General features: G+C 42.8%; 1 protein-coding gene across 2 annotated transcripts; it reads right to left on the bottom strand.

Annotated features, from left to right (window-relative positions):
* Positions 1 to 1,316: 1,316 nt before the first annotated feature.
* Positions 1,317 to 7,814, bottom strand: LOC127005389 (alpha-(1,3)-fucosyltransferase C-like). 2 transcript variants are annotated; one of them, XM_050874204.1, is made up of 4 exons: positions 7,205 to 7,742; positions 5,869 to 6,058; positions 4,253 to 4,372; positions 1,317 to 2,550 (listed from the first exon to the last, which is right to left on the bottom strand). In XM_050874204.1, the coding sequence occupies exons 1-4, from the start codon at positions 7,368 to 7,370 to the stop codon at positions 2,391 to 2,393; spliced, it is 636 nt and encodes a 211-aa protein (XP_050730161.1). In that variant the 5' UTR covers positions 7,371 to 7,742; the 3' UTR covers positions 1,317 to 2,390. The 2 variants fall into 2 exon arrangements, with proteins under 2 accessions (XP_050730161.1, XP_050730162.1); XM_050874205.1 differs by lacking the exon at positions 4,253 to 4,372 and having other exon boundaries at positions 7,205 to 7,814.
* Positions 7,815 to 11,688: the final 3,874 nt, after the last annotated feature.

Here is an 11,688-nt window from a genome sequence, read left to right as displayed (position 1 = left end):
CCCGCGTCTCGTTCAGTTTTCTTTCGTTCGAAGCAGCGTCAAACGGGTTATTTTTGTTCCTGTTATTGTGTTTTTGCCCCTGAGCTGTCTCCCTTGCTGTTGAGAATGTGTAGCTGTGTTTACTGTCCTGTGTTAGTGATGTGATAGTGTTCTGTGGTCTTATGCCGCTGAAAAACTGCTGTGGGTGTGTTGAGAGTGTGTTCCTGTGTTTACTGTCCTGTGTTAGTGATGAGATAGTGTTCTGTGGTCTTATGCCGCTGAAAAACTGACGTGGGTGTGTTGAAAATGTGTTCCTGTGTTTACTGTCCTGTGTTAGTGATGTGATAGTGTTCTGTGGTCTTATGCCGCTGAAAAACTGCTGTGGGTGTGTTGAGAGTGTGTTCCTGTGTTTACTGTCCTGTGTTAGTGATGAGATAGTGTTTTGTGGTCTTATGCCGCTGAAAAACTGCTGTGGGTGTGTTGAGAGTGTGTTCCTGTGTTTACTGTCCTGTGTTAGTGATGAGATAGTGTTCTGTGGTCTTATGCCGCTGAAAAACTGACGTGGGTGTGTTGAAAATGTGTTCCTGTGTTTACTGTCCTGTGTTAGTGATGAGATAGTGTTCTGTGGTCTTATGCCGCTGAAAAACTGCTGTGGGTGTGTTGAAAATGTGTTCCTGTGTTTACTGTCCTGTGTTAGTGATGTGATAGTGTTCTGTGGTCTTATGCCGCTGAAAAACTGCTGTGGGTGTGTTGAAAATGTGTTCCTGTGTTTACTGTCCTGTGTTAGTGATGAGATAGTGTTCTGTGGTCTTATGCCGCTGAAAAACTGCTGTGGGTGTGTTGTCCATATTCTTATTAACAAAAAAGGTCAGAAAATGATGAAAAAATGAAGAAACAAAACAAAACGTAATGAAGATGACGATGATGATAATAATGAAGGTGAAGTTAAACGTCTCTGGCTCCCTGTACGACAATCATAGGGTCTTATATATTTACTTCGTCACCCAAACACACAGGATCATTTCCAGGGGTAGCTCTACGACTCTGGTGGTAGTTTGACCTTTCTTCGATTTTTTTTTACAACAAAGGAGACAGCTGATAAGGGCACAGAAAAGTAAACAATAATAAAAAAAGCCCGCTGCTCGCTGCTCCCAAATGTACCATGTATGTACCATGAACCTAAGGAAACACTCATTAGAACCCGAATAATCTCTTTTTAGGCCTTTGGAAATAGTTGATGTGAGATGCAAATCCGCCTTAAAACACTGACCTATATTTCCCAAGGCGATTATCCCGTTCAAGGTCGTGCAGAAGTCGTGTAAATAGATAGATAGATAGATAGATAGATACTTTATTCGTCAAATTGTGATACATTAAATTTTGTATACAAAATGAAATTCATTTTGGCTTAAGAGCTCCCTAGTAGTTATTTGTTCGTTAAAAATAAATAAAATCAATGAAGCAAAAAAGTCATTTAAAAACATTAAAAACATTACTAAAAACATTACTTGGGCTATTCATATAAAAATCGTATACATGCCGTAATAAGTTATTTCTACCTTTATCACAAACTATCATATACAGTTATTATGACTACTTACACCTGAAAGTTATAGTGATGATGGGTGATTAAAGAGAAGAATGCTTTAAGGTACAAATGACTTTCTGTACCTGTCAGTACGCTGCATGGGCAGAGCTAACCTTCTACCAGATCTTAGATGTGTATAGCAATTATGTAGCGGATGAGTTATATCTTTCATAATCCCGTCTACTTGTTTCATCGTACCTGTCTGATAAAGATTATCTAGTGATATGGTCTCTGCACCTTGTTTTCCTGCCTTTTTAACAATCCTTCCTAGCTTGTTTTTATCTTTACAGGTAAGCTTTCCATACCAGGCAGTGATTGAAAAGCTTAAAACTGATTCTAATGTTGATTTATAAAATAGGCTAATTATCACTTTATCCACACGTAGATTGCTCAAGATACGTACAAAGTGTAATCTTTGGTTGCATTTCCTTGCCACCATATCTGTATTAACACTGCCCTTTAACTGGTCATCGATCATAAAACCCAGATACTTATACTGGCTTACTCTCTCTACGTTTTCCTCCTCAATTTTTAATAGATCTGGTACGTGTTTATTTTTAGCTCTGAAATCGAATATCATCTCCTTAGTTTTCTTTACATTGAGCTCCAAAAAAATTAATTTACTCCAATCAACTCGGATCACAGAACAAGCCATAGAAATCCCAGCGACTTTTAAGAGAGGCTTTTCAAACAGGGGAACTCCCGGCGCCTATATATTTGTCAAGACAATCGGGTCCTGTGGTCATATGCTACTAAAAACAGCCGTGGGTTTGTCTCGTGTGGGCGTATGCTACTAAAAGCTTCCTCGCTTGGCCCTCTGCTGCTAACTGCTGGTGTGGCGGTGTGCCGGGTCGTTGGACGAGTCGTTCCACCTTCGGCGACACCCGGTGGCTATCGAGAACCAGCCCGCAATGTCCGGGTAGCTGCCGTTACCGTCCCGCCCCCGCGCCACGCCCACCACGCCGGCACGCTCTCTCGCCGACCTGGAAAGACACGAGAACAGAACATGTGGCACTCAGGGAGCATACTAGATCGCTGCACCTCTGGGACATCACCGTCAAGAAAGCAAGGAGGAGAAGGACTTTTTATAGCTTAACCAACGACACGCCCACTAGCTAATCCGGTAAGAGACGAGAACGAAAGTAGTAACATATAGCAAGCTAACTAGACTGATACACCTTTAGAATATTACCTTTAAGAATACAAGGAGAGAAGACGATTGTAGCTGAACAACGACAGACTCACTCGCTCACCTATAGTCCCATATTATTGAGTGGCGGGCTTTTTTTTCTCTCTCTGCACTCTATTTGTCGCCTTTGAGCCGCCTCCTTTGCGGTAAAAAGAAAAGAAAAAACTTCGAAGGCTTAGTAGACTTGTGTTAAAAAGGCTCTCGGAGAAGCTGTACGGGTTCCATGGGTGGTTTCTTGAGCCTGGCGGTAGTTTTGGAAGGCTTCTGCGCCGTGAGCGGAAAAGAATACTCCTGACGACCCGACGCATCTCCTCTGTGGCCTCCAAACCCGGTCGTAACATGAGCTCTAAAGGTCTGATAATTATACGAGTCATAGAGCTGCGATAAATGTTTGATAATACGAGTCATAGAGCTGCGATAAATGTTTGATAATACGAGTCATAGAGCTGCGATAAATGTTTGATAATACGAGTCATAGAGATGCGATAAACGTTTGATAATACGAGTCACAGAGCTGCGATAAACGTTTGATAATACGAGTCATAGACCTGCGATAAACGTTTGATAATACGAGTCATAGAGCTGCGATAAACGTTTGATAATACGAGTCATAGAGCTGCGATAAACGTTTGATAATACGAGTCATAGAGCTGCGATAAACGTTTGATAATACGAGTCATAGAGCTGCGATAAACGTTTGATAATACGAGTCATAGAGCTGCGATAAACGTTTGATAATACGAGTCATAGAGCTGCGATAACAAAACTGTAGACGGTTTCACGAGAACTGGCGAACCTATAATCCTTCAGGGGTAGACTTGCTGACTTGGCATCATTGCTTGTGTGACGGTCTCTGCTCCGCTCATTGGGCCAGTCTTACAGTCCACAGTACGATTGATTGATAGTTTATTGTTGCAGGTAAACAGCAAGGGAGAAGGGAGGAACGTGCCATCCCAACCCCCAGGCAGGACAGAGTGTGATTATACAACTATTAATACGGCACGTTTGTAAGCTCCCCAACCAAACACAAAACACGATGAAAATTCCTTGTATAGTGTTTTCTTTTCTTTTTTTTACAGCAGAGGAGTCAGTTCAAGGGCATAAAAAAAGGTAAGAAATGTGAAAAAAAACACTATATAAGGATTTTTCGTCGTGTTTTGTGTTTGGTTGTGGAGCTTACAAACTCTGGACTGTAAGACTGGCCCATTGGGTGTTGTTTACTAGATCTAACCTGTCGTGGTATCGCCTGCTATCTCTCGCTCTCTTTATAAATCAGTACCATCACCCAAGCAATGATACCAAGTCCGCGAGTCCACCCATGAAGGATTAGGTCAGCCAGCTCTCGAGGAACCGACTTTTTTTTTATATAGGCAGGAGGAGGAAGAGGAGAAGAAGAGACAGATATATAACCCTATCAATTCACAACGAAGTAGAAACGTAGAGACGCCTAACACACCCTTCCTCTTAGACTCAGAAAGGCTTTAGTGCAGACTGACCTGGTGACGTTAGGGAGGGCGAGGGAGGCGGGGTCATGCAGCTTGGCGCAGAGGTCACACACGAGCTGGAGGAAAGGATGACCCAGCTCCACCGTGTAGTACGGTTTCCACGCGAAGTACCTGAAGCATACACGTCTTTGAATAGATAGAGATAGATAGATAGATAGGTAGATAGATATATAGACAGATACAGACATCCATAACCCAGTCAACACATTTCTCAACAAAGACTCCAGTACGCTACCAGTATTCTCAAAGGTATCGGCGCCTCTGTACTACGCCTGCTTGAAAAAAAAAAACTCTAGCAGAAGTTGTTGTTATTGCTATGGACTGTTTTGTGATGGTACCGATAGTTTCACACGGCCTCTGCACCCATAATAAAGACCCGGTTCATCTTCTCCGTAGCCTTATAAATAATCGTAATGGGAACAGTACGCTACCAGTATTCTCAAATGTATCGGTGCCTCTGTACTACGCCTGTTTGAAAAGCCTCTCTCAGAAGTTGTTGTTATTTCCATGGACTGTTTTGCACCCATAATAAAGACCCGGTTCCTCTTCTCTGTAGCCTTATAAACACTCGTAATGGGAACAGTACACTACCAGTATTCTCAAATGTATCGGTGCCTCTGTACTACGCCTGTTTGAAAAGCCTCTCTCAGAAGTTGTTGTTATTTCCATGGACTGTTTTGCACCCATAATAAAGACCCGGTTCCTCTTCTCCGTAGCCTTTTAAATACTCGTAATGGGAACAGTACACTACTAGTATTCTCAAATGTATCGGCGCTCCTGAACTACGTCTGTTTGAAAAGCCTCTCTCAGAAGTTGTTGTTATTTCCATGGACTGTTTTGCACCCACAATAAAGACCCGGTTCATCTTCTCTGTAGCCTTATAAATACTCGTAATGGGAACAGTACGCTACCAGTATTCTCAAATGTATCGGTGCCTCTGTACTACGCCTGTTTGAAAAGCCTCATAGAAATTGTTGTTATTACCATGGACTGTTTTGCACCCATAATAAAGACCCGGTTCCTCTTCTCCGTAGCCTTATAAATACTCGTAATGGGAACAGTACGCTACCAGTATTCTCAAATGTATCGGCGCTCCTGAACTACGTCTGTTTGAAAAGCCTCTCTCAGAAGTTGTTGTTATTTCCATGGACTGTTTTGCACCCATAATAAAGACCCGGTTCATCTTCTCTGTAGCCTTATAAATAATCGTAATGGGAACAGTACACTACTAGTATTCTCAAGCGTACCGGCGCCTATGTACCTTTCTGCCTGTTTGAAAAGCCTCATAGAAGTTGTTGTTATTACCATGGACTGTTTTGCACCCATAATAAAGACCCGGTTCCTCTTCTCTGTAGCCTTATAAATAATCGTAATGGGAACAGTACACTACCAGTATTCTCAAGCGTACCGGCGCCTATGTAGCTACCTTTATGCCTGTTTGAAAAGCCTCATAGAAATTGTTGTTATTACCATGGACTGTTTTGTGATGGCACCGATAGTTTCACACGGCCTCTGCACCCACATTAAAGACCCGTTTCATCTTCTCTGTCATAATGGGAGCCCGATACGTCTAAGAACATGGACCCAGTAACCAGCTCTTCCCGCACCTGTTATAAGCTTCCCTGTTCTCGGCGACTCGCTTCAGGTACTCTGCCAGCTTCTTCGGGGAGGGGAAGGCCAGGGCGTCGATGTAGGAGTGTGGGGGCGCCTCGTTCAGATAGTCCCCGCCCCCGAGCACCACGGGAATCACATCCAACGTTAGGGCTTGGTAAAACTTCTCTGTGATGTAGTCCTGGCCTGGAGAAGGGAAGGAAGGAAGGGTGTGTAGGGGAATGAGGGAAGGGAGGGAGGAGTTAGAAGGGAGTGGAGGAAGGATATGAAGGGGAACGAAGGAAGGAAGGATGTGAAGGGGAATGAGGGAAGGGAGGAAGGAGTTAGAAGGGAGTGGAGGAAGGATATGAAGGGGAACGAAGGAAGGAAGGATATGAAGGGGAACGAAGGAAGGGAGGAAGGAATTAGAAGGGAAGGAAGGAAGGATGTGCAGGGGAATGAAGGAAGGGAGGAAGGAATTAGAAGGGAGTGGAGGAAGGATATGTGCGAAGGAGGAAAAGAAGGGGATAGGAGGATGGGAATGTGGAGAGGGAAAGGAAGGGAAAGTGAAGTAAGGAAGAAGAGAAGAAGGGAAAGAAGGGAGAGGAGAAAGGGAATGTAGACGAGGAAAGGAAAATGAAAGGAGGAATTGGGAAGGGAGATGAAAAAGTTATGGAGGAGGAAGGGAAAACGAAGGGAAAAGTAAGAAAATAAGGAGAAAGAAGGAAAGAAGGAAAGAAAATAGGAAAGAAAGGAAAGGAGGAAGGAAGGAAGGGAGGAAAGAGAAATGAAAGGAGAGAAGGAAGGGGAATATGGGGGATTTAGGAAGGGAATAAGGGGAAAGAAAGAGGATAAGGAAAGAGAGGGTGAAAGAAAGAAGGGACAGGAAGAAGGGGAGAAGAGAAAAGGAGTAAAGGAGGAAGGAAATAAAAGAAGGGGAGAGGATGAAGGGGAAGGAAAGAAGGAAATATGAAGGAGAAATAAAGAAAGGATGTAAGAAAATAGGAAAAGGAAGGAATTAAGGAAGGAAATTAGAAGGGTAGAGAAGGAAGGGAAGGAAAAAGGGAGAAACGAAGGAAGGATTAAGGGAGAAGAAAGAAGGGAACACACACACACACACACACACACACACACACACACACACACACACACACACACAGAGACACAGACACACACACACACACACACACACACACACACACACACACAGAGACACAGACACACACACACACACACACACACACACACACACACACACACACACACACACACACACACACACACAGACACACAGACACACACACACATATTTTCAATCCCCTTCCCCTCCCCTCCCCACCCCCACACACTCACAGATGGCGTTCTCAAAGGCGAGGTAGAACATGTATCCCTCGATCAAGGTGTTGCACTCCGTCTGTAACCTTCCCTCCGACCTGAAGGAGAGACTGTGGCCGCACTTTTTGCTTCCACATTTTCCGTATACGTCCACCGATATGTGTCTGCAGGGGAACGGATACATAGCGCTGCACTCGACCTTCCACTTTTTAGCTCATCTCTATACTGTCCAAATCCCTTATGCAAGAGCTAAGCAGCATCTTCATTCTTTCATTCCTTTCGCTGGTAAACTCTGGGACAGCCTTCCTTCGTCTGTATTTCCTCGACTTTCTACTCTAGCTCATCCCTATTGCTACTGTCCAAATCCCGTATGCAAGAGTTAAGCAGTAACTTCATTCATTCATCCTTTTCGTCGGTGAACTCATCCATTTACTGTCCAAATCCCTTATGCAAGAGTTGGGCAGCATCTTCATTCTTTCATCCCTTTCGTCGATAAACTCATCCATTTACTGTCCAAATCCCTTATGCAAGAGTTGGGCAGCATCTTCATTCATTCATCCTTTTCGTCGGTGAACTCATCCATTTACTGTCCAAATCCCTTATGCAAGAGTTGGGCAGCATCTTCATTCTTTCATCCCTTTCGTCGATAAACTCATCCATTTACTGTCCAAATCCCTTATGCAAGAGTTGGGCAGCATCTTCATTCATTCATACTTTTCGTCGGTGAACTCATCCATTTACTGTCCAAATCCCTTATGCAAGAGTTGGGCAGCATCTTCATTCTTTCATACTTTTCGTCGGTGAACTCATCCATTTACTGTCCAACTCCCTTAAGCAAGAGTTGGGCAGCATCTTCATTCTTTCATCCCTTTCGTCGATAAACTCATCCCTATACTGTCCAAATCCCTTATACAAAAATTACCCAGCATCTTCATTCCTTCATCCCTTTCACTGGTAAGCTCATCCCTATACTGTCCAAATCCCTTATGCAAGAATTACCCAGCATCTTCATTCCTTCATCCCTTTCACTGGTAAGCTCATCCCTATACTGTCCAGATCCCTTATACAAAAATTACCCAGCATCTTCATTCCTTCATCCCTTTCACTGTTAAGCTCATCCCTATACTGTCCAGATCCCTTATGCAAGAATTACCCAGCATCTTCATTCCTTCATCCCTTTCACTGTTAAGCTCATCCCTATACTGTCCAAATCCCTATAACACGAATTACCCAGCATCTTCATTCCTTCATCCCTTTCACTGTTAAGCTCATCCCTATACTGTCCAAATCCCTATAACACGAATTACCCAGCATCTTCATTCCTCCATCCCTTTCACTGTTAAGCTCATCCCTATACTGTCCAAATCCCCATTGCAAGAATCAACCAGCATCTTCATTCTTTCATCCCTTTCACTGGTAAGCTCATCCCTATACTGTCCAAATCCCCATTGCAAGAATCAACCAGCATCTTCATTCTTTCATCCCTTTCATCGGTAAACTCATTTTGACCATCTCCTTCACTTTCTAAGATCGATTTTGTAATATGTCGACTTGACTGCCAAAATTTAAGGGCCACATTCTTGAACATTTCGCCGCCCAAGCACACATATTTGACAAGACTCTCATAGGAATTTCGGGCATTTCCAAGGGTAGTTTTATGACCCTGGTGGCAGTCTGAGCCTTCTCCTGTATCACGACCAGACTTATCTATAACATGCCCTCTTTTTGATACGGCAACACACAGATGTTCAGGTCGCAGAGACTGTCCAGCGTCGATGAGTTTCAAATTACTTCCACTCACGGCCCATGAATGAACGCGGGGTAGGGTGATGTGGGGAAATACCGTACAATTTTTTTTTTTTTTTTTTTTTTTTTTTACGTCTTCACCCGTAGCGCCGGTAGGCTTGTTTCGAGGGGCCTGATGGTATGGCCCAGCCCGTTGTGGCGCAGGCAAGTGTTTATAGTGGCACCATCTTGCATTGCCTCATGCTGCCCTCCCGGAGCTCATCTTTAGTCCTAGAATCTAGAGTCCGGGTTGATAGGTGGTCTTCTGGACAGCATGTGGGTAGTCTTAAGCCACTCGGCGGCGGCTGAAAAATCCCAGCTTGGTGGCACCGGGCGGGGCGCGAACCTGCGTCGTCCTGAACGCGGCGCCGTCACGCTATCCACTCAGGCACCGCCTCCCCAAATGAGTGGACCGTATAATCGCCGTCAAAAAGAGAGAACTTATAGCAGCGCAGTATTAGGAACACTGCGAGTGGACATGATGACAACGAACAAGATGGCTCCTTTTGTTTACCGTGGCACGCCGCTTTTGAATAGGATATAAGATTTTCTTTTTTTGCGACAGTCGATGTAACTTTAGGCATTCGTATCATAGTGTTCTGTCATATTGAATGGGGCGTGATCCTGTTGGTAAGGTATTGAATATGAATATTAGGCATATTTACGTGATATTTGACGATATACTTATCTTTTATCCAACGTGGTTGCTGTGGTTGGAGGGTAACACGTGCATGAGGGGCCTTACCGTACGACATAGTGAGGGGGTTTAGCTTGCTAAAATTTCTTACATATTTTGTTTTTATGTACAAACAAGATGAAACCCAAGCTACATAATAGTTTAGTTGTACTTAACAGGAAGAAAGATAAGTATCAGGTGTATAATAGTTGGCAAAAATTAGTTACATGGTGAAATGGTTATAGGAGAAATAATATATTTTATGAATGCAATTGAAATGTGATACTGTACATGTAATGATGTTTAGTGAATATTTGTAGTATTGTACGTGTGCTGTGAAGCTTATAGACTTTGCAACATAGTCATGCTAAGTCATCCCCTGATCTCATTTAACATTGAATGAGGCAGTGTTAGAAAATAGTTAGAGCTAGGTATATTTTTGCACTGTTTGGATAACAGAACAATATAAGATGCATGTTTGCTTTATTCCACACAGCAAAATCTCATTTACAGTATGTTTGATTGGTGTTGCAGGGGTGAAAAAGACATGTAGCTAATAAAGGTGGCCAAGATAAGGCAGTCATGCCTCAAAACATATTATTTTACTGTTTTTTTTTTTAATAGAACACTTTATATAATGTATTTCTTTAATTTACGACATTAATATCTCATTTATTATAACTTGAAATTAATTTTGGGGGGTGAAAATAGCATATACGAATCACCCCTATAGCACATACGAATCATCTATGGGGGTGATTCGTACAAAATTAAAGTTTTTGTTGAAAGGCCAAAAAAAGGTACTAAGATACCTCGTGCAAAATTGAGCTGTGAGTCGTAGATAGCCCAGTCCCTGAGGGATGTTCTGGCCCACAGTCTTGCCTTCAAGATTTAAACTGGATTTTTCAATAATATTTTTCCACTAACGGTATACCCCTACATCACTCTAATCCTTGACCTTGACAGAATCGTCATTAAAAGCACTGAATAAATGGCGTGTAATCCTTCACCTTGACATAATCGTCATTAATTAAAAGCGCTGAATAGATGGCGTGAGCGCAGATATGAAATGCAGGTGTGGAGGGGCAGGGAGAGGCGCAGGTGTGTGTATGAAAAGTATGATGAATGGGATATATATGTGTGTTACCAAAGCAGTGGTGGTCTTGGCGCGCCGCGGCCTCTCTTCTCACGAGACAGTCGACCTCACGCCCCTTCGCCGCGGCCTGTACCACCTCGCGAGACCAATGATGCGTCCAGCCTGGGGACGATAGCTTGTTTTAAGAGTAGACTGGTTAGCTACATGGACGAGGATGACAAATGGTATTTTTGGGAAATCTGCAGTGCCTTTGCAGTCTCCCTATTTTCTTATGTTCTTATGTTCGTACAATAATGCATATATATATATATATATATATATATATATATATATATATATATATATATATATATATATATATATATATATATATATATATATTCGGTAACTTCATACTTTTCTTAAACGCAGCCCTTATAACAGTTTCTTTGTGTGCGATTCCATGTTGTCGGTGTGGCGTGTGTGTGTGTGTGTGTGTGTGTGTGTGTACTGAATTAGTGTGTTAGATAACTGAGGTGCGTTAGTTTTCTCTAGCAGCGGCTCAACATATTGCACTGATGACTGCATGAAAATCATGATGGGTGCAGGAAAAGGTCTTCAGGGATAAAGAAGGCAGCGTTGGAAGCAAAAAACAATGAGTTAACAGTCTCGTGGATGTGACAGAGAGGATGACAAGCAAAACACCGCCTCCAACTTGTCATAATATTAAGAATAAACAACTAAAACATTATTTCACTTTAAGAATGCATATTTATGCTCGCAAACATGAAGCTGTTATTAGAAGTCAGCAGGTGAAACAGACAAAGGGAAGGAGTGATTTGGGCAGCAAGAGCTAGCAAGACGGTGAGGGCTGCAGGCTATAAACATAGGTAAGTGTATGTGCGTATTCTTTGCTTACCTATTAGTTACATAGTTCATACCAATAATTGTCCATCTCTACGTTAA

Source organism: Eriocheir sinensis, chromosome 30 (assembly GCF_024679095.1).
Source record: "Eriocheir sinensis breed Jianghai 21 chromosome 30, ASM2467909v1, whole genome shotgun sequence".
Taxonomy (NCBI): Eukaryota; Metazoa; Arthropoda; class Malacostraca; order Decapoda; family Varunidae; genus Eriocheir; species Eriocheir sinensis.
The sequence above is the reverse complement of the archived record's forward strand: the minus strand, read 5'-3'. Positions and strand labels throughout refer to the sequence as shown.

Coding starts and splice junctions, on each gene's coding strand:
- LOC127005389 (XM_050874204.1), bottom strand. CDS start 7,370: ATGTATCCGTTCCCCTGCAGACACATATCGGTGGACGTATACGGAAAA. Junction 6,059..7,204: donor CGCCTTTGAGAACGCCATCT/GTGAGTGTGTGG, acceptor TCCCTTCTCCAG/GCCAGGACTACATCACAGAG. Junction 4,373..5,868: donor AACAGGGAAGCTTATAACAG/GTGCGGGAAGAG, acceptor TGTATGCTTCAG/GTACTTCGCGTGGAAACCGT.